General features: G+C 48.3%; 7 protein-coding genes across 8 annotated transcripts; 4 read left to right on the forward strand and 3 right to left on the reverse strand.

Moving 5' to 3' along the window:
- Positions 1–179: 179 nt before the first annotated feature.
- Positions 180–1,599, reverse strand: ONS95_008463 (uncharacterized protein; the record flags this gene model as incomplete). The annotated part of the gene is made up of 5 exons (XM_058502017.1): positions 180–223; positions 297–469; positions 544–762; positions 848–1,038; positions 1,138–1,599. 5 exons carry the CDS (start codon positions 1,597–1,599, stop codon positions 180–182), a joined length of 1,089 nt encoding a protein of 362 aa, XP_058349187.1.
- Positions 1,600–2,389: 790 nt separating this feature from the next.
- On the reverse strand, positions 2,390–3,763 carry ONS95_008464 (uncharacterized protein; the record flags this gene model as incomplete). The annotated part of the gene is made up of 1 exon (XM_058502018.1): positions 2,390–3,763. The coding sequence occupies one exon, from the start codon at positions 3,761–3,763 to the stop codon at positions 2,390–2,392; it is 1,374 nt and encodes a 457-aa protein (XP_058349188.1).
- A 629-nt stretch (positions 3,764–4,392) lies between these two features.
- On the reverse strand, positions 4,393–5,163 carry ONS95_008465 (uncharacterized protein; the record flags this gene model as incomplete). The annotated part of the gene is made up of 1 exon (XM_058502019.1): positions 4,393–5,163. The coding sequence occupies one exon, from the start codon at positions 5,161–5,163 to the stop codon at positions 4,393–4,395; it is 771 nt and encodes a 256-aa protein (XP_058349189.1).
- Positions 5,164–6,086: 923 nt separating this feature from the next.
- On the forward strand, positions 6,087–7,633 carry ONS95_008466 (uncharacterized protein). The gene has a single exon (XM_058502020.1). The coding sequence runs from the start codon at positions 6,431–6,433 to the stop codon at positions 7,271–7,273; it is 843 nt and encodes a 280-aa protein (XP_058349190.1). The 5' UTR covers positions 6,087–6,430; the 3' UTR covers positions 7,274–7,633.
- A 44-nt stretch (positions 7,634–7,677) lies between these two features.
- On the forward strand, positions 7,678–11,015 carry VPS35 (Vacuolar protein sorting-associated protein 35). 2 transcript variants are annotated; one of them, XM_058502022.1, is made up of 3 exons: positions 7,678–8,011; positions 8,106–10,502; positions 10,549–11,015. In XM_058502022.1, the coding sequence occupies exons 1-2, from the start codon at positions 7,878–7,880 to the stop codon at positions 10,462–10,464; spliced, it is 2,493 nt and encodes an 830-aa protein (XP_058349192.1). In that variant the 5' UTR covers positions 7,678–7,877; the 3' UTR covers positions 10,465–10,502; positions 10,549–11,015. The 2 variants fall into 2 exon arrangements, with proteins under 2 accessions (XP_058349192.1, XP_058349191.1); XM_058502021.1 differs by having other exon boundaries at positions 8,106–10,308; positions 10,356–11,015.
- Positions 11,016–14,813, forward strand: ONS95_008468 (uncharacterized protein). The gene has a single exon (XM_058502023.1). The coding sequence runs from the start codon at positions 11,391–11,393 to the stop codon at positions 13,884–13,886; it is 2,496 nt and encodes an 831-aa protein (XP_058349193.1). The 5' UTR covers positions 11,016–11,390; the 3' UTR covers positions 13,887–14,813.
- A 1,654-nt stretch (positions 14,814–16,467) lies between these two features.
- On the forward strand, positions 16,468–17,626 carry ONS95_008469 (uncharacterized protein; the record flags this gene model as incomplete). Its single annotated transcript, XM_058502024.1, has 2 exons — positions 16,468–16,856; positions 16,920–17,626. 2 exons carry the CDS (start codon positions 16,468–16,470, stop codon positions 17,467–17,469), a joined length of 939 nt encoding a protein of 312 aa, XP_058349194.1. The 3' UTR covers positions 17,470–17,626.
- Between the last annotated feature and the right edge of the window lie 261 nt (positions 17,627–17,887).

The following is a 17,887-nucleotide window of genomic DNA, read 5'->3' on the forward strand; positions in this document are numbered from 1 at the left end:
TGTCTCTGTCAGAGAGATCATTTTGATAACTACGCTATCGATTACTTCTAAAATACGAGTTTGACAAGACTGAGCAACCGTCTAAGACACTTATTATGAGCAGTTTCGAGACTCAATTGATATCAGCCGAAGTCTAGCTTGGAACCAATCCAAAACCACAATTCAGAATCAGAAGCCTTTCACCCGTAAGTAATAGGTAAATTGCCAGGTAAGGACGTGAGCCCTGTAGGTAGTCAGTCACAAGTCAAAATACCAATCACCTCTATACCTGGGGTGAGAAAGGAAGGAAAACTCACATCCGTCCACAGGCTCCTTAGCCTCCTGCCCCTTCATACAAGCATTCGCCTGTTCTGCAGTCTGCGTCTTTAGCGCCGAACATCTATCGCCGGTACATCTAGCATCGAGAGCTTTCTGAAGCACATCACCTTTCCATCCAAAGAGGTAATCGCCATGCCAGCCATAGCCAGTACTACCAATGTTTCATTAGCATTGTAGAACCAGGAAACTGGGATTGACGAAGTGACAGGAGTAAACAAAACTCACGGATCACCCATAGAGTACACGAATGGGTTTGAACCATCGACTGGCCACAGTTTGGGGTCATTGAAAGGAGTTGTGTCCCACATAACTTCGTACATGACCTGCGGTAGTCTCACGGGGTGAGAGGATGGACATGGGCCTGTGGACTCGAAAGATCCAGAACTGGGGTATGCAACGTGGGCTTTATGGTCTGGACTGTCGATGTCCTTTCCGTCCCAGCATCTGTTGTTTGCAGTCAGTATCTATTGCAAATATAGTTGCTATAGGTATTGGAAGCCTGGTGGAGACGGAATGAGTTGATACTTACGTTGGAAAAGTGATCTGAGCACGAATGCCACCACCACACATCTTGTTCGGTAATGTCGCGGTGTCGTTTCCCGTACATGGTGCCCCTCCAAATGGATCCTGTTGCTTGTTGCTGAAGCATCTGTGGCAGAGCTGTTTCTGCATCGTTGCCTTGGACCGCAACATTGGGTCGCCGACGATCATTCGGAACCCCTAAATCGAAAAAAATCAGCTGAAAGCTCTTACCTATCGAGTTCCGCAAACTTGCGGTCTACCACCAAGAATTTTCTGGAAATTTGAAGTAGCGCTCACAGGTTTGAAAGCAGTAACCTTCGTCTTCCCATCATACGGCGGGATATAATAAACCGTCAACCCCCCATTCTTCCCCTTCAATCCCAGATTCGTCATCTGCGGCACCCTCTTGAACGTTCCATTCCTCGCCTTGAAATACAGATTCGCTGTCCAATAATTACTAAAGTCCTCACTGAACGTACAACTCGTACAGCTGGATTTTGCAGCTGGGTCATAAGCCACGGGTTCCATGGCTGAGTTGAATGAGTTGCCGCCGGCGATCTGATGCGTGTGTGTAGAGGGTGATTGACCTGGTTGCACGAGAGGGTTGATCCGCTCGATCACGAGTTGGGAACATTCGAAACGCATCATGGCTGCTTGGGAAAATTGCCGTTTGGAGAGCTCGAAGTCATTGGCTGGGGTGGGCGTGCTGTGGACATCGTGCACGAGGACGAGTGCTGCGAGAATGCTTGGGATGTGCATATCGAGGTTGGGATTTCCGTCAAGTTCTCGAGAGACAGTTGAAGTTTCCAAGACGTGGAGAAATTACTTGAGAGAAAATGAGGGAGATATACCGCAGTAAAACCCCGCACATGGATATTGGACGATTCCTTGCTCGCAGGATTGAACCCGATCATGCATATCACAATATAGAACGCCACACAAATGCAAAGGATATTGCAAACTCATTGGTGTCGCATGTTTACATTTTGCCGAACGTAACATCAGACTCTTCGGCAGTTGTTTTGATGTTGGAGATCGCTTGCGGGGTTGAAGGATGGCTTTTGGCAAAATAGATATTGACCTGGACGGACAGGCTTAAAGCGCCACTTCAACCGTGGGGATGAAACCACTCAACAGGGAAGGTTGGATAGCGAGATGCGAACGTTGAAGATGTTTCGTATAAACTAGCCTGAGTTTTGATAGTGAGGTAGCGTAGTACTGGGTGCTATGTACAATTTTTTGTGTATATAGTGTTTAAGGACGAAGGAGGTCATCTCAACGTCGCCCACATGCAGTTAATAGTTCTGTAGAACTGTCTCACATCTTGTTCCCAACGTAGGCTAGAGTTGAAATGGCTATCTCATAGCTCAAATGCTGAATCCTTGGGAAGTCAGGAGCGCTGGAAGATTTGATAATAACAAGTGATCAACAGCGCCTCGTAGGAATCTGAGGTCATGTGATCAGTTCTTTCGATGTTGCCAGGACTTGTTTGATGTTTCCTGCAGCCCACAGGTGCGTTCAGAGTAAAAGATTTGGTACAGCTATAGTTCTATTGTTCGAGTCCTCGAAAATCCATCCAGCTCGTCGTACTCCCCAGAACAGCAACCTCCTCACTCACAACAATCCCATCCTGAACTATCTTTGCTCTCAGTATAGAATCTGCGACCATCCTCCCAGCGACCCACGAATCAAACTTTGGAACCGTGACGCTGAAATCCACGGTTTCCTCCATCTTAGGAGGCACAGCTGCCCAGCATGTGATCTTAGTTTGCCGAAGCGAAGGCATGGAAAGGAGATCTTCAGTCCATCTCCACTCTCGCCACTTCTTTTCCGTCTCGAACCTCTCTTTTCTTTCTATCAATGCCATTTCATCCCTCTCACTCAGTCCATATTCCCTCACTGGCATCCTCAGATCCTCATTCACATCCCAGCCAATCTCCTCGTCAGCCTTCGGAAACCCCGACACACCCCCATCCGCACACCACAGCATCAAATCCAACTCCCTCAACCCCTTCAGCTCGTTCCTCAAATACTCCACGAACCTCATCCAAACCACCACTTTGCGCCCTAAAATCTCCCCACCACTTCCACTCTCAAAGATACCTTCCCCAGCAGGACACTCCCACGCCACCCTCAAACTCCTAACACACTCCCTCGCCAACTGACTCCTCTCCGCCCAAAACCCCCTCACAGCATCTAAATGCACGCCAAAATCCCACACTGCCTCGCTACTCCCATACAGGACCGGTTCAGCTTCATAATAAATCTGTTTGCATGTTTGGAGCAACGCGGTTGTGATGGTGTTGTGTGGGTAGGAGGCGTGGGTGTTGGATGTGAGAACTTTGTAGGGGACAGTGAGAGGTTTGCCGGTGGGGGATAAAGGGGCGGAACGTCCGAAAGGGTAGGATGGTGGATGGAGAAAGGAGGAAGCGGAGGTGTTGTAGAAGAAGTTGGTTGAGGGGAGGGAGGTTACGATTTTGTGGTGTCTTGGGGGGAGGATGTAGCTGTAGATTTTGAGGCGGAGTTCGAGGGGGAGGGAGAGGATGGGGAAGTAGGTGGATCTGGGATTTGTATTGGCGAGGGAGATGTTTGAGGTACTGTTGTTTACTTGGAGGATGTTGGTGAGGGAGGTGGTGTCATGTGATGCTGGTGTTTTGACTTTGGCGTGTTCCTGAAGATCGGTTGTGGTAGCCATCGTTGGTTGGTTGGATGCCATGGAAGGATGCATGAGTTCTTCTAGCGTTTCCGCGAGTGCCGAACCTCTGGTTCCCTGGAAGGTGGAAAAGTATCGTTTTTGTGTTTCCGTTCCTGAAATTCGCAAAATCGTAGAATCAAGAACCAAAACTGAGCAGGTGAGACAGCGCAAGCTGATATATGTGCAACCCACAGTGAGTCTTACTACGGGAAATCCATGTGTGTGCATATCTCCGACTTGCGCCGGTAGGCTATGAGCACGGCATTAATTATTGTTATCTCAAATCAGCGCAGCGATAACGGGAGACCTTGATGGCAGTTCCCTGTCAAGGTTGTTGCGTGCGATTCAAGTGGTGTGGTGGATCCGACACCCTCATGCGCTAGAATAATCACTGAGAGGCTGACCCGGTACAGTAATCACTGCCCGTTGTGACTGATGGGGGTGGGTGAGTGGTGACGGAATACGCTGTGTTTATGGTGATTTGTCAATGCTTTTGTTGAGGCGGCTGCCGAGGAGGACGATTCCGTCTGGACTGGCTTGGTGCGTGGGAGATTGGTTGTGATTGATGGCATGATCTGACCGCTTCCAGTGCGAGATGCATACTACTTTTGTTATTGCGTGGAGTAAGTGCGAAGCCAGCCTCTTCCACCTTCTATCTTGCATATGAGATGCTCGCTTGAGTGAAGATGATTCAGCTGACGTACAGGTTGGAACTCGTTTGTAAATAGACTTGCATCGGCTATACAGAAACCTATGATGACTACATTTCCTCATGAATACTGATCAATAGAACATAGCCAAGAGAGACAGGCCTGGTTCGGTAGGAAGAAACTGATCCTCTTGTCTGAACACGCAACTCAAGGTTCAGCCACCATTTCCGAGCGAAGAAACTCGGTGAAGCCCTTCTCTATGGAAGAGGAAAACGAAGCAAAGAAAGCCATTGCAGTTGAGTGCGAAGGCGGACAATGATGACTCTCCGAATCCACTTCCAAGTTCCGAATCCCTTTGATAGACAGCAATTCCCATACCCACTCCAAAGGCTCATACCGAACGTTCAACAGTGTTTTGAAATCCGAAGCAGTGTATTCGGGTAAACCTTCCCACCCCAGCGAAGGACGTCCTCCCTCAACAGTCAACTTCAAACTCCCAAGCTGCATATGATCCTTCAGGAAATCACAAACACTGCTCCATTCGCAACGATCGCAATCGCGCGCATACACCGAGCCTTGTTTAACCAGAGAGATTTCATGAACCATTGGTCTAGTCTGCTTTGTGATATCCGAAAAGAAGGGTACGATGGCCTCGATATCTCTGCCGAAACTGAATGCCCTATTCCCATACAGAATGTGTGCCGTCTCCTCGTAAATCTTGCGATTTACACGCATGATCGATACGTGCAACTCGACGTCTGTTGTCATATGGTAGGTTGTCGCATTGCTCTGGCGCACAAGGTCGCGGCCCAGAACTCGATATTGCGCTCGCACATGAGGGGCGCCTCGACGCTTGTAGGCTTCAGGATCTTGATTTCGGATCTCGAATGTACGTTCGTTGCGATCATCGAAGAGGAGGGAGTAGATCATAAGTCGAATCTCGCTCGGGACTCGCAGGAAGGGCGATTGCTCTGCCATCGTGGAGATATTTGATTCTGTGATTTGGGAAGTTCGTTACCCAAAACCGTAAGCTTTTCAGAAATGCAATCTATGACAGCGGGTATCATGGGAGAAGAAATGCGCGAGTGTCATAAAAGAGGGTACGGTGAAAGATATAATTGCGCCATCAAGGTAGTTGCCGGAGGCTTTCAGGACATGCTGAATCCAATTGGTTCCGTGTTTTGATACCCGACGGTTCGCAGCTGGTGCATGCTACAGGTGACCAAGGATTCCATGCCGTGATAGGACATCGATCATGGATGTTGCTCACACTGGCTCGACTGGCTCGTGTTTTGAAGCACGACTCAAGACGAGAGAGGAGGAACAAAGCCATCGGCGGTGAGCTTCGATGACGATTAGCTAGCCAAGACTATGCGCACCGATAAGAATCCAGACCAGTGTGCCGCTGCCATATGCACGAGAAAAAGAATCGGATGTGCCTGGGAAATGGGACACAATGGTCGCCTGATTCATTGGAATTGGACAGAAAAAAGGGTATACATTTTCCACTGGGAATTTACACCATTGGAGGAATACTCGTATGGCACCTGTATTGATATTGAGTTCAAGGGAGAATGAAGCAAGAGATCGTATTTTCCTCGCGGAACTTCACGATATGGAAGCGTGCTTTGAACCAACCTGCAATAAATCCGAACGAGGTCAGATCCATGGAGCTAAAATAGAAAAATACGCAGGAAGAACAGGAAAAACGAGGAAAGACATGCCACAAGAATTTTCCACATTCCTGCAGGGCACAACATTCCAGGCAATGATGCTCGGCTGAGCCGAGCCCCTGAAGATATGGAAGTCGCTTACATAACGCTTGGCATCCAGCAGCCGAGGCCCTATGCAACTCTCCCTCAGCCTTCCAGATCAACAACAACAACACCATAACTGTTCCGGCAAATATACAACTTGGCCCTGGCTGGAGAGCCTCAGCGCTTATATATTAGACAGGAACCAGTCTACTATCTTAAATCTTTGTGGTCTAGATGGTGCGACACCAAAACCTTCCAAGTATTTTGGTGGGGATGCAGGTACCAGCCATCACATTTACGCGCACAACACCAGCCATGCGCAAGAACACCAACCCCTCCCAAATGCAAATGCCATCGGGTAACTGCGTATATCTAAACTGAATCTCCAACCCCCGGTAAGGTTTCTTTCTTATCATATTCGCTCACTCATCATATCTGTGCAAGTATCGCATCACATTTCCACTTCAAGCTTTTGTGCGACAGTCAACATGCGTCTTAACACCTCAACCCCGACTCTCTTTGCAGTATCATCACTTTTTTGTTTTGGCTCATCGCTACCATTTCTTTCTCAAAGGGTTCCTGTTCTGGTACCATTGGTGAGAAGGGCAACTTATTCAGTTGTGCCTGTTGATGGAGGGCCTGCTGCGACCGATGCTGGATCTCCGCAAGCGACTATCGTCACGACCATCATTCATACACCTGCGCCAGTTACGATTGTTGAGACGGACAATGTGACATTGCCGCCTGTCACTGATATTGTTGTATCAACGAAGATCATTGAGGGGCCAAAGACAACACAAAATATCGTTGTTACAATCACACAAACATCAGATCCAACGACTGCTACAACCACAGCCACCGAATACTCCATCATCGATGTCAGCTCGCCCCCTGTCACCGTTGTAATTCCAGTCCCAGCATCTTCAAGTGCGCTATCAACCACCTCGACATCGGTGACTGTCTCCTCGGAATCGTCATCTACCAGCGTTGCAGCACTATCCTCGAGCTCCAAACTCTCGTGCTCGAAATCCTCCCCTACAACATCAACTTCGACTTCCACTTCTAGCCTCGCCATCTCACCAAGCACACCGATCACATCCGCTAATTCGAGCAGTTCTGCTATTACTTCGAGCGCATCATCTGCTCAAACTACCTCAGTCGAAACATACTCGACTTCCATTTCCTCTGTCGTGGTTTCCACATCAACTCCAACTTATGACGATGGGCAATGGCATACATACTACCCCACATGGTCCAATGCAACTGGGACACCCACAGGGCTGGCATCTAGGCCAACTCTGAAAGCAAGCCTTGATTCTGCTGGAGAGTGAGCTGCAAATCACGGAATTATGGCAACATTGAAGCAGATTGTTTCTTGAAGCTGGTAACAATAAAGGAGAGAATACACACAACACAGCAAAACGGAGACGTCCAGGGGAGTAAGAAGTACCTGGAGAAGAGAAACAAACTAAGAAGTGAAAGAGAGAAGCCCTCAAAAGCTTTAGATATCTGGATTCACGTCCATAGCCTGGGGACTGTTTTGATAGAAGAGGCTGGATCGCACCAAGAGCTGGAAGCGCATCCTTGTAGGTGTTGGGGCATTGTAGACCCAAGAGAAATGTACACAGTAGATAACTAATACATAATTAAACAAAATCAAAATAAATCTAGCTCATAAATATGTCACCGCGATATTGTGGTGATTTCGTGCAGTTCTCATCAGGACACCGAAAGTAAGCCTTCCTTCCATTCGCTGCCGCCTGTTGCGCGGCTGGGGTTCATGACGCCGCCTGCCGGTTGTAGCGAGCTGTTGGCCGCCATCTTCAACATCAACACCTCTCCCCTCTATCTTTGATCTCACTGTCCCACGACATCAATGCCACCAGTCTGAGCTTCACTGGCCATTGTGCACGATCTTACAACTAATAACCCGTCATGGCCAGTCCTCCGGCAGTGGAAGATCAGGCTCGATTGCTGGAAGATGCCTTGACTGTAGTGAGGCAGCAGACGCATCTGATGCGCAAGTGCTTGGAAACACCTGGGAAGCTTATGGATGCTCTGAAATGCAGGTAAGGGGATTCTCGAACCAGTATTGATGTCTCGGGAGAGCTTGCGAAGGATGCGCAGAGGTTCGAGTATGCTCTTGTGCTGACCTGTTTACAGCTCCACCTTAGTATCAGAGCTTCGGACAAGCAGCCTGGGACCGAAACAATACTACGAACTTTACATGGCAGTATTTGATGCCCTGCGACACCTATCTTCCTACTTGAAAGACTCCCATCCCGTTAACCACCTCGCGGATTTGTATGAGCTGGTCCAATATGCAGGCAACATCATACCCCGATTATACCTAATGATAACGGTTGGCACGGTGTACATGTCAATCGAAGATGCGCCGGTCAAAGAGATCATGAAGGATATGATGGAGATGAGTAGAGGAGTGCAGCATCCTATTCGAGGCCTTTTCCTACGATATTACCTCTCCGGCCAAGCGCGGGATAATCTACCTTTGGGCAATGGGGATGGACCAGAAGGGAACTTGCAGGACTCGATCAGCTTCACCTTGACCAATTTCGTGGAGATGAACAAACTGTGGGTAAGATTGCAGCATCAGGGGCATTCGAGGGAGAGAGAGCAACGGACACAGGAGCGGAAAGAGCTTCAATTGCTTGTCGGAAACAATCTGGTCCGTTTGAGCCAGCTTGTGGATCTGGAGACGTACAAGAATGTGATTCTGCAGCCATTGTTGGAGCAAGTGGTACAATGTCGAGATGTTTTGGCGCAAGAGTATCTCTTGGAAGTCATCACGCAGGTTTTCCCGGACGAATACCACCTTCACACCCTGGATCAATTCCTGGCAGCTGTCTCCCGTCTGAATCCTCATGTCAATGTCAAGGTTATCGTTATTGCGCTTATGGACAGACTTTCATCATATGCTGCTAGGGAATCTGAGGCACATCCCAAGGAAGATCGAGAGAAGTTGGAGCAGGAGGCGATTACCAAGTTGCTGGAGAAGGTAAAATTAAGCCAAGAGAAGAAACCAGAACCACCTGCTGCGGAAGCAAATGGGGAGCAGCCACCGGCGGAGACCAATGGATCCGAGGCACCAAAACCAGCAGAAACTGAGGAGCCTGCAACGAAGGAGGAATCCAAAGAACCCGAGGCCAGCGAACCAGTCAATGGTACAGACGGAGCGGTGGAAGAGAAGAAGAGCCGAGGTATTCCAGAGAATATCAAGCTGTACGAGATATTTTTCGAGCAAGTTATGAACTTGGTTAATGCTCAGCATCTGCCAATTCAAGACACAACTGCTCTACTTGTTTCCCTTGCGAACCTCGCACTCAACATCTATCCTGAGCGCCTGGATTATGTTGATCAGGTACTGGATTATGCCAATCAGAAAGTCAAGCAACATGCCAATAGCGCGGACCTACACCATGCCGACTCACAAACCAATCTCCTAAACCTTCTTCTGGCGCCAATGAAATCTTACGTTTCCTTATTTACAGCGCTGTCACTCCCGCAATACATTCCGCTTCTTCACTCCCAGACATATCCCACTCGGAGAGCTGTGGCTGGTGAGCTGGCACGAAACTTACAGAAGAACCTGATAATCATCTCAACGCTTCCCCAGTTAGAAGGAGCTCTCGAGATTTTGAAGGTGCTGATCAAGGAGGGTACTCAACAACCTGCTGGATATCCTGGCGTTCAACAACGGAAAGCTATCGAAACAGATGAGACGGTTGAGGAGCAGGGCTGGCTTGCTCGGATAGTTCATCTCATCCACAGTGACGATAATGACACCCAGTATAAGCTACTTCAGATGACGAGAAAAGCATACGCTGAAGGAAACGAACGAGTCAAGTTCACAACCCCAGCACTGATCACATCTGCAATGAAATTGGCAAGGCGGTACAAATCTAGAGAACATTACGACGACAACTGGGAGTCGCAGTCATCGGCGCTGTACAAGTTCATGCACTCTTCTCTATCGACGCTGTACACCCGTGTACCAAGTTCTGCAGAATTGTGTTTGAGATTGTTCGTCACTTGTGGTCAAATAGCTGACCAGACTGGAGCAGAGGAAGTTAGCTACGAGTTCTTTGCTCAAGCTTTCACTATTTATGAGGAAGCCATCAGTGATTCGAGAGCTCAATTCCAAGCCGTTTGCATCATTGCTGGAGCACTACATGAGCTCAGGAACTTTGGAAGGGAGAATTACGACACTTTGATCACCAAATGCGCTCTTCATGGCAGTAAATTGCTGAAGAAGCCAGATCAATGTCGGGCTGTGTACTTGGCATCCCATCTATGGTGGGCAGTGCCGATTGTTGCCAAGGGTGAGACGGAAGATGACGAGAAGAAGGTATGTTGCACCATGTGGATACGTAGAGCATGGACTAATGGTTGCAGCTCTATCGCGATGGAAAGCGTGTTCTTGAATGTCTTCAACGAGCTCTTCGTGTTGCTGACGCTTGCATGGATACCGCCGTTTCAGTTGAACTCTTCGTTGAGATCCTAAATCGTTACGTCTACTACTTTGATCAACAGAACGATGCTGTAAGTAGTCACAACTTCTCTTTCCAAACCCAGCTAATGTGATTAGGTTACCACAAAATATCTCAATGGTCTTATCGAACTCATTCACTCCAACCTCCAAACTAATCAAGAATCCGCTACTATCGACATGCCAAGACGCCATTTCCAGCGGACAATAGAATACATTGCATCGAGAGAGTATGATGGCGTGGTAACGAGTGCGGCAAAGTGATTACGGGAGGATTCGGCTGTTCAGGGGCTAGCCCATTTGTAAGAAAGTTTGATGGAGGTTTGGTGACTTACAGCACGCTGAGCTCACTTTGGCCAGTATGTCTCTTGGGCTGGGTTGCAGACATGGAGAAGATAGAGAACTGCACTGTCGAGCTCTTGGCAGGCTATTTGTAATATTCAGAGAAGAGAAATGAGAAGCTTGGAGGGTGATCACATGACCTTGGCTCGGTGTTTCCGGAGTTGCTTTGTGACATTATATTGCTGTCTTTTTTCTCTATAGCGAGATGACATCCATCGCAGAACTGTATAATGAAACAAAATTGTATGATTTAATAATCTAGTCGATATATATGTTCGCAAGGGAAACACTTCCAAGAATGTCTCGGCTTCCAAGCTCTGGGCCAGCCGAGACGCGAATCATACTTCAGAACATCCAGCTCGTAATGGATCCGACAACACATTTCACTTTCAACAACAGTTTCCAAGACCACACCACTCATTCCCTTCTCCCAGTCTCTCGCAAACCCACATTCCTTACCACTCAATACAATAGCGGCACAATCTACGATGCGGCAATCGACCCAGCTGGCCTGATTCAACTAATCCCTTATCGACCTCTCCTATCTACATCATCATCGCCTCTCTCCACGACCGAGTCAACCCCATCCCATCTACACCATGCCCACCGACGAGAAACCCAACAAATACGAACCGGTCCCCATTCCCACCTACGACGAAGCCATCGGTTCATCCTCACGCACAACCCCCGTTCCCCGAGACGACAATGCGCGCGAGGCCGCCGACCCGGCAGAGCGAGAAGGACTGCTTGGACCAGACACCGGGGCTCGCACACCAGTACCTACACGCAGAGCAGGATACCGACCGCCAACAGTAGAAGATGTTCCCGATGAAGACGACGCCGAGCACGATACGTTCCTCAATCAGGATGGCACGCCCGATCAGCGGAGGCGGAACAGCGGAAGCAGCGAGGAGGACGAGGTACGGCGCGAGCTCCAGGAGATGGACATTGAGGATCCGCCGGCAGCACAATCCGCGTGGGGGAAACGCATATCCTCTCTCTCGCTCTCGCTACCCTTCAAATGGAAGTGGCCGTCCGGTCTGGGCTTCAAGCCGCGCTGGCCTACGATCGATGCGAATTTCTGTATAGTGCTTGGACGATGTTTCGCTATTCTGCTGGTTATGGCGGTCGTGTATCTCCTGTTCATGAGCGATATCTTTACGTCTGCGGCGCAGAGGATGGCGGGTCAGATGTTTGAACCGGAAAGCGTGAGGATACATGTTCAGCAGATGGTGGATGAGAATCGTATTAGGGAGTACCTCCGGATTGTCACGAGTACGGATCATTTGGCTGGTACGGAGGGCAATTTCGTCCTTGCGGAGTACGTGCAGGACTTCTTTAGGAGTAACTTCCTGGAGGACGTACATATGGACCAGTATGATGTGTATTTGAACTTCCCGAAGGAAGGAGGGCGGAAGGTCGAGCTTGTGAAGGATGACGGGAGTGTGCAGTGGAGTGCGAAGATTGATGAGGATCCGGTCTATGGCCAGGGGGTTAGAGCGCAGACGCCGGTTTTCCATGGACATAGTAAGAGTGGTGATGTTACGGGCCCGCTCATATATGCGAATTACGGATCGAGGGAAGACTATAAGAGGCTGTACGATAGTGGGATTGATACGAAAGGTGCCATTGCGCTGGTAAAGTACTACGGAGGTCAAGGAGATAGAGCATTGAAGGTCAAAGCGGCTGAACTGGCTGGGTTCGCAGGGTGTATAATATACAGTGATCCACGGGACGATGGATTTGTGAAGGGAGAAGTTGCACCTGGTGGGAGATATATGCCTGAAGGAGGTGTGCAGAGAGGTGCTGTCAGTCTGATGAGTTGGGTCGTTGGAGATGTATTGACGCCTGGGTGGGCAAGTGTAAAAGGTGCAGAAAGGCTGCCCAAGGAAAACAACCCTGGACTTGTGAACATTCCAAGTATACCTCTGTCCTGGGGAGACGCTCAACATCTTCTGAAAGCGATAGAAGGTATCGGCGAGGAATGTCAAGACGAGGACTGGAAAGGAGGCATTCCCAATGTGGTATACTGGTCTGGAAACTCGAGTTCGCCTAAAGTACACCTAGTGAACGACCAAGACGAGGTCGAGCAGCAGCCGATCTGGAATGTCATGGGTAAGATCACGGGAGTGGAGCAAAGGGAGAAGTCTGTCATTGTGGGAAATCACCGCGATGCTTGGGTGTACGGAGCTACGGATCCTGGGTCTGGGACAGCTGTCATGATGGAAGTCATTCGCATTTTTGGCGACCTTGTTGAGCGTGGATGGAGACCCCTCAGAACCATCGAGTTCGCATCATGGGACGGTGAAGAGTACAACTTGATTGGCTCCACCGAATACGTCGAGAATAACATGGACAAGCTACGACAAGATGCTTACGTCTACATTAACGTGGACGTGGCTGTTGGGGGCTCTGACTTCGTCGCAGCAGGCAGTCCCGTTTTCAAGAAATCCCTCCTCCGGGTCTTGGACCGCACAAGCGACATGGCGAAGAACGCTACTATGCGAGAACTCTGGGACAAGCGGGGTGGTGAACTTGATGGTCTGGGAGCTGGAAGCGATTATGTCGCATTTCAAGATATGGCTGGTGTGTCCAGTCTTAACATCGAGTTCACAGGCGATAAATTCCCTTATCATTCTGCCTACGACAACTTTGAGTGGATGGAAACCGTTGGCGACCCAGGCTTCCAATATCACAAGATTCTAGCTCAAATCTGGGCTCTCCTGATCCTGGAATACTCGGACCGTCTGGTACTTCCTTTTGATATGTCCGCCTACTCCTCGGCTCTTACAAGATGGTGTATGGATCTTGACAATTGGGTTAAAGACAAGGGAATCAATGTCGATGGCAACACGCCGTGGAGTATCGAGCCGCTCAAGGAAGCTGTCCTGCAACTGGCGAAGGATACGAAACTGTTTGAGAAGTGGGAGGAGGAATGGGATGCGGTCGTTCTTGGTGGAGGAGGTTTCGAGAGTGCGATTCTGGCGGCGCATAGGAAGAGCCACAATAACCGGATGGCGAACTTTGAGACGCATTTGCTGGATTTGGAGGAGGGTGGTGGTGTATGTTTTACCTTTCCTCTCCCTTCCCCTTGAGCACTTTTTGCCTTCTCATACCCTTTCCCCCCTAACATACCTCTCCTACCCCTCTTCCTCGACCAATAACCCGCACTCTGTACTGAAAATTCACAGATCCCGAACCGCACCCAATTCAAACACATCGTCTTCGGCCCCCAACTCTGGTCCGGCTACGACGAAGCTTTCTTCCCTGCCATCCTCGACGCGGTAGATGCTAGGGATTGGACGTTAGCGCAGAAACAGGTTCAGAAAGCAGCTGATACCATTATGAGGGCGAGTAGGAAGTTGATTGGCAATACGTGATGCTAAGACGTATGATGTGATTTTGTATCCTGCCAGGGATTCCTATGTACAGAAACGGAGAGGAATGGAAAAGGTGAAGGGGACTCTGCTACAAAGTAGGAGAGGCCATTTTGTTCGTGGATGAGGACCATTCAAAAAAGACAAGCCAAGGCGAAGGAAGATAGAGGTGGAGACGAAGGCGGAGAGAGACCTGTACATTCAATCTGCTTTCAGCGGTTCCTTTTTACTTCTTTCTATGCGGACAGACAGACTGGCGGATGACTGGCGATTGCCTATTCATCCGCCTGTCGCACTTCATGTCAGGTCAACTTGAGCGGCGTTCTCAACTGACTTCTTTGCATATCCGTACGGTGTTTGGGCGTTCTTTTTGGCATGATTCCGTCTGGCTTGGTTTGGTTTGGTTAAAGCATGGAATGGATTGCAGATTTCAAGTTCCTGCTTCCTTGAATAGAGTAGACCTGCAAGGTGGATTACTTGCGGGTGATTGTCTGGTTGGTTCTTTTGTCTAGTGAGATAGATAGGTACATGCATACATATATTCGAAAACGAAGCAGCTCGTTTTTCTGAATAGGCTTCATGTTGATTTTAGTGATGAGATTTAGGTCGTGTCTGGGTTTTGTGCAATGACGAGATAGATCCAATGGCAACATTTATGCCTACCGAAGCAGAACCTGAACCCATCCCCCTCTTGCCCCCATCGCTCATTCAACGATGGGGAGCTCGGAATCCTGTAAAATATTCCATGTTTGTCACTTATTTGAATTCATGTAATAGATTCCCTCCAGTTCGTTCTTCGTGCAACGGTCTTTTCAAGTCAGGTATTCCTCGATCACTCCCAACCGGAATCAATTTGGAACTGCTGAGTTCTCGTCATCAACAGTGTGTGCGAGTTTTGAGTCGAGGCTGCAAAATGTCAGGAGTTGATCTGCTGATTCACTAAGTGTTCCATATCTCTCATTTTTAGACTGGCAATGTCCGCTGTGTCATTTCACCCACGTCACTGCATGCTGGTGTAAGCCCCATAAGTATGCACATGCAAGGCTTCATTTAGCATCTTGCTTCTCGTTCTATTCATTCTCCAGAACCTAGAATGCAACAGGGAGCTTAAAGATCTACTGGAAATTATTCACCAAAGTGTCTCGCCGTAACGCATCTACTGGTTCCTTATTCACCAAGACATCTCGCTGTAACGCACCAGCCCAAGCAAGGAGGAGATTGAACAACCAAGTGAATAAAACGCATTAATTTAACGATATTCAATCATATCACACTCAGTATAAATATATCAATATCTTCAGCTAAGTAGCGAAGGGAAAGTCCAAAAATTCAAAATTGAAGCCAACAAGTCTCCCAGACTTGTTTGTGCAAGCACCTTAGAGACAAACAGAAAAGCTAGCCTGCTTCCCTCACGATATTCAGACTTTTGATATTCATTTTCTGCTCTGGAATCCCATGGAGTTTCCACCAAGCTCTTACTATACTGAAAGGCCCAAGCATTCTTTCGGCATGGGTCTAGTAGTATTCCCTGCTTGGTTATCAGTACGTATCTATTGTCCTTGTGTAGCCATTTTTGCAAGTGGATCTGAACATACATACAGATAAATAAATGCTCGCTAAGATTCTTTCCTTACGACCATGCAGCCCCTCATCAAACTTTTCATCGAGTGAATGAGTAGCTTGACACTTTCTGATGAGCTAATTCACTTCTATACAAGCCGAAGCTTAATTTAGCGCTCTTTATTGTTGTTGTTCTGTGTTCGAGGTGATGCCTGAAGTCACTCGCGATCAACTAGACGGAATGGCCTCGCTTATTTTGTTAGCGCCATCTGCCCCTGCATCAAAACATCAAAACATGGCAGACTCCTTCCGTCCCAAACAATCTCTCGATCTCAACCAAAGCATTTTGCATTGCAATCCCGACAGATCGATCTTTTTCAATCAACCTTCAAGCCTCACGAATTGAGACTCGCTCTTCATTGGATAAGCTTCTACACAGCAGTGCCTGGTTTTTACAGGTTTGTTTACCTTTCCCCAATAACAACGCTGGGTGCTTGCTAATCATTCTCTTCAGCCTTGAAAGACGTATCTCAGCTATCAAGCTCGTATCTGCTCTTTTACCATCACCGATTGTCTCAATTTGGACTTCCTTTCATCCTACAATCTTCCAGATTAGAGAATCTGATCGCACAAAGTATGCTCACTCTCTACTCGGAGCTCTGGAGGTGACATTGTGCTAAGACGTCTCTCTAGCAATTGAACTACCAGTGAATATCAATCGGAGTTACTTTCGTGTATCATGTATTCAAACGCCTCGAGTCTACAAACTATCGCTGTGGCTGCTTCTACTGAAGGTGCCACTGATGTTAACACCCCTGAGCTAAACTGTACGGCCGAACTTGATCTCAGAGACCTCTCACTGGAACCTTCATCTCAATCTATCGACAGGGCTATCTCGCGTCCAAGGGTCATGACTCCCCCGGTCGGCTGGTCTCTCCAGTCGTCTATCCCGGAGAACTTCCCAATGTTTTCCAGGCTTCCATTCGAGCTCCGAAGCATGATCTGGGTTCATCACCACCATGAGACCAACGAAATCGTTATCAACTTCAAGAAGACGGTCTACCGAGCTAAGAGTAACGATGTCCCAATCAATAACGTGAACACGAAAGGCGTCACTATCAAGCGCATGTAAGTTCTCTCCCAAGGATATCCTCCAGTCTCAGATTTCTTGTTCTAATTGAATGATAACAGGTGGAGGAATAAAGTTCGCGCCTACACTCCCGAGGAGAATACCACTGGTCTTCTCATCTGCAAGGAGTCTGCAACAGCGTACAAGCGAGCAAAGCCGTGTATCTTTAAGTACCGATTGACCGGAGCGAAGATCCATTTTAACCAACGCCAAGATGTGATTCTTTTCAGCGCCGAACACTGTTACTTTACCTATCTGTACGCTCAGGCTATTCGACCACCAGGAGGCTTCGCTGGCGGGTTCATCGGGCTTGAGAACATCAAGCGGGTTCTTTTCACCTCATCCGCGCTTGTTTTCGACATCGATAGAGTGATCGACCACTACAAGGCAGAATGTGCTAAGGCAGAGGAGGGCAGGGAGGATGCGATGAGGTACGATCCAAGCTATGAAAGATATATGAAGGAGGCACAAGACTACGAGATCGTGCAGATTAAGAAAGGTCAGAAAAACGCTCAGTACTTCATCGAGAAATTTGTTCTGGTTCTCGTTAAGAATAACATCCAGATTTGGCAAGAAGGTGAAGAGAATGAGGTTTTCTTGGCTCAAGTCTAGCGCACTTGAAGTTGGGCTGGATAGTATTTGTGTTTTGACCCGGGGGAGCTTGTTGAGATTTTAGGAACTGTTTATCTTTGAGTCCGGGAGCATGACTAGACATGATTGGAGGAAGGGTGTTTTTCTTCCAGAATAGCCATAAATGGAAGAAAATGAGCCTCACGTGCCGATTTGAGATGTGCTTTAACACTTTCTTACTCCTGTACAGCGTGTGCCGAAACCTGACTGGAAGAAATATTTGACGATGAATATTAAATGCATCGTGTTTGAGCAGCTCCCGAGTGATGGAAGCAGAGTCGTTTCGACTAGGGCGTATGTTTCACCGAGATTCCATAGAGCTCGACCAGGAAATAATCTGGAATGCCCCAACTTTACCAACTATCCTTCATATCATTGCCAAAAGCACAACTATTCAACT

This window comes from Cadophora gregata (genome assembly GCF_030347475.1).
Source record: "Cadophora gregata isolate MNR1 chromosome Unknown scaffold_20, whole genome shotgun sequence".
Taxonomy (NCBI): domain Eukaryota; kingdom Fungi; phylum Ascomycota; class Leotiomycetes; order Helotiales; family Ploettnerulaceae; genus Cadophora; species Cadophora gregata.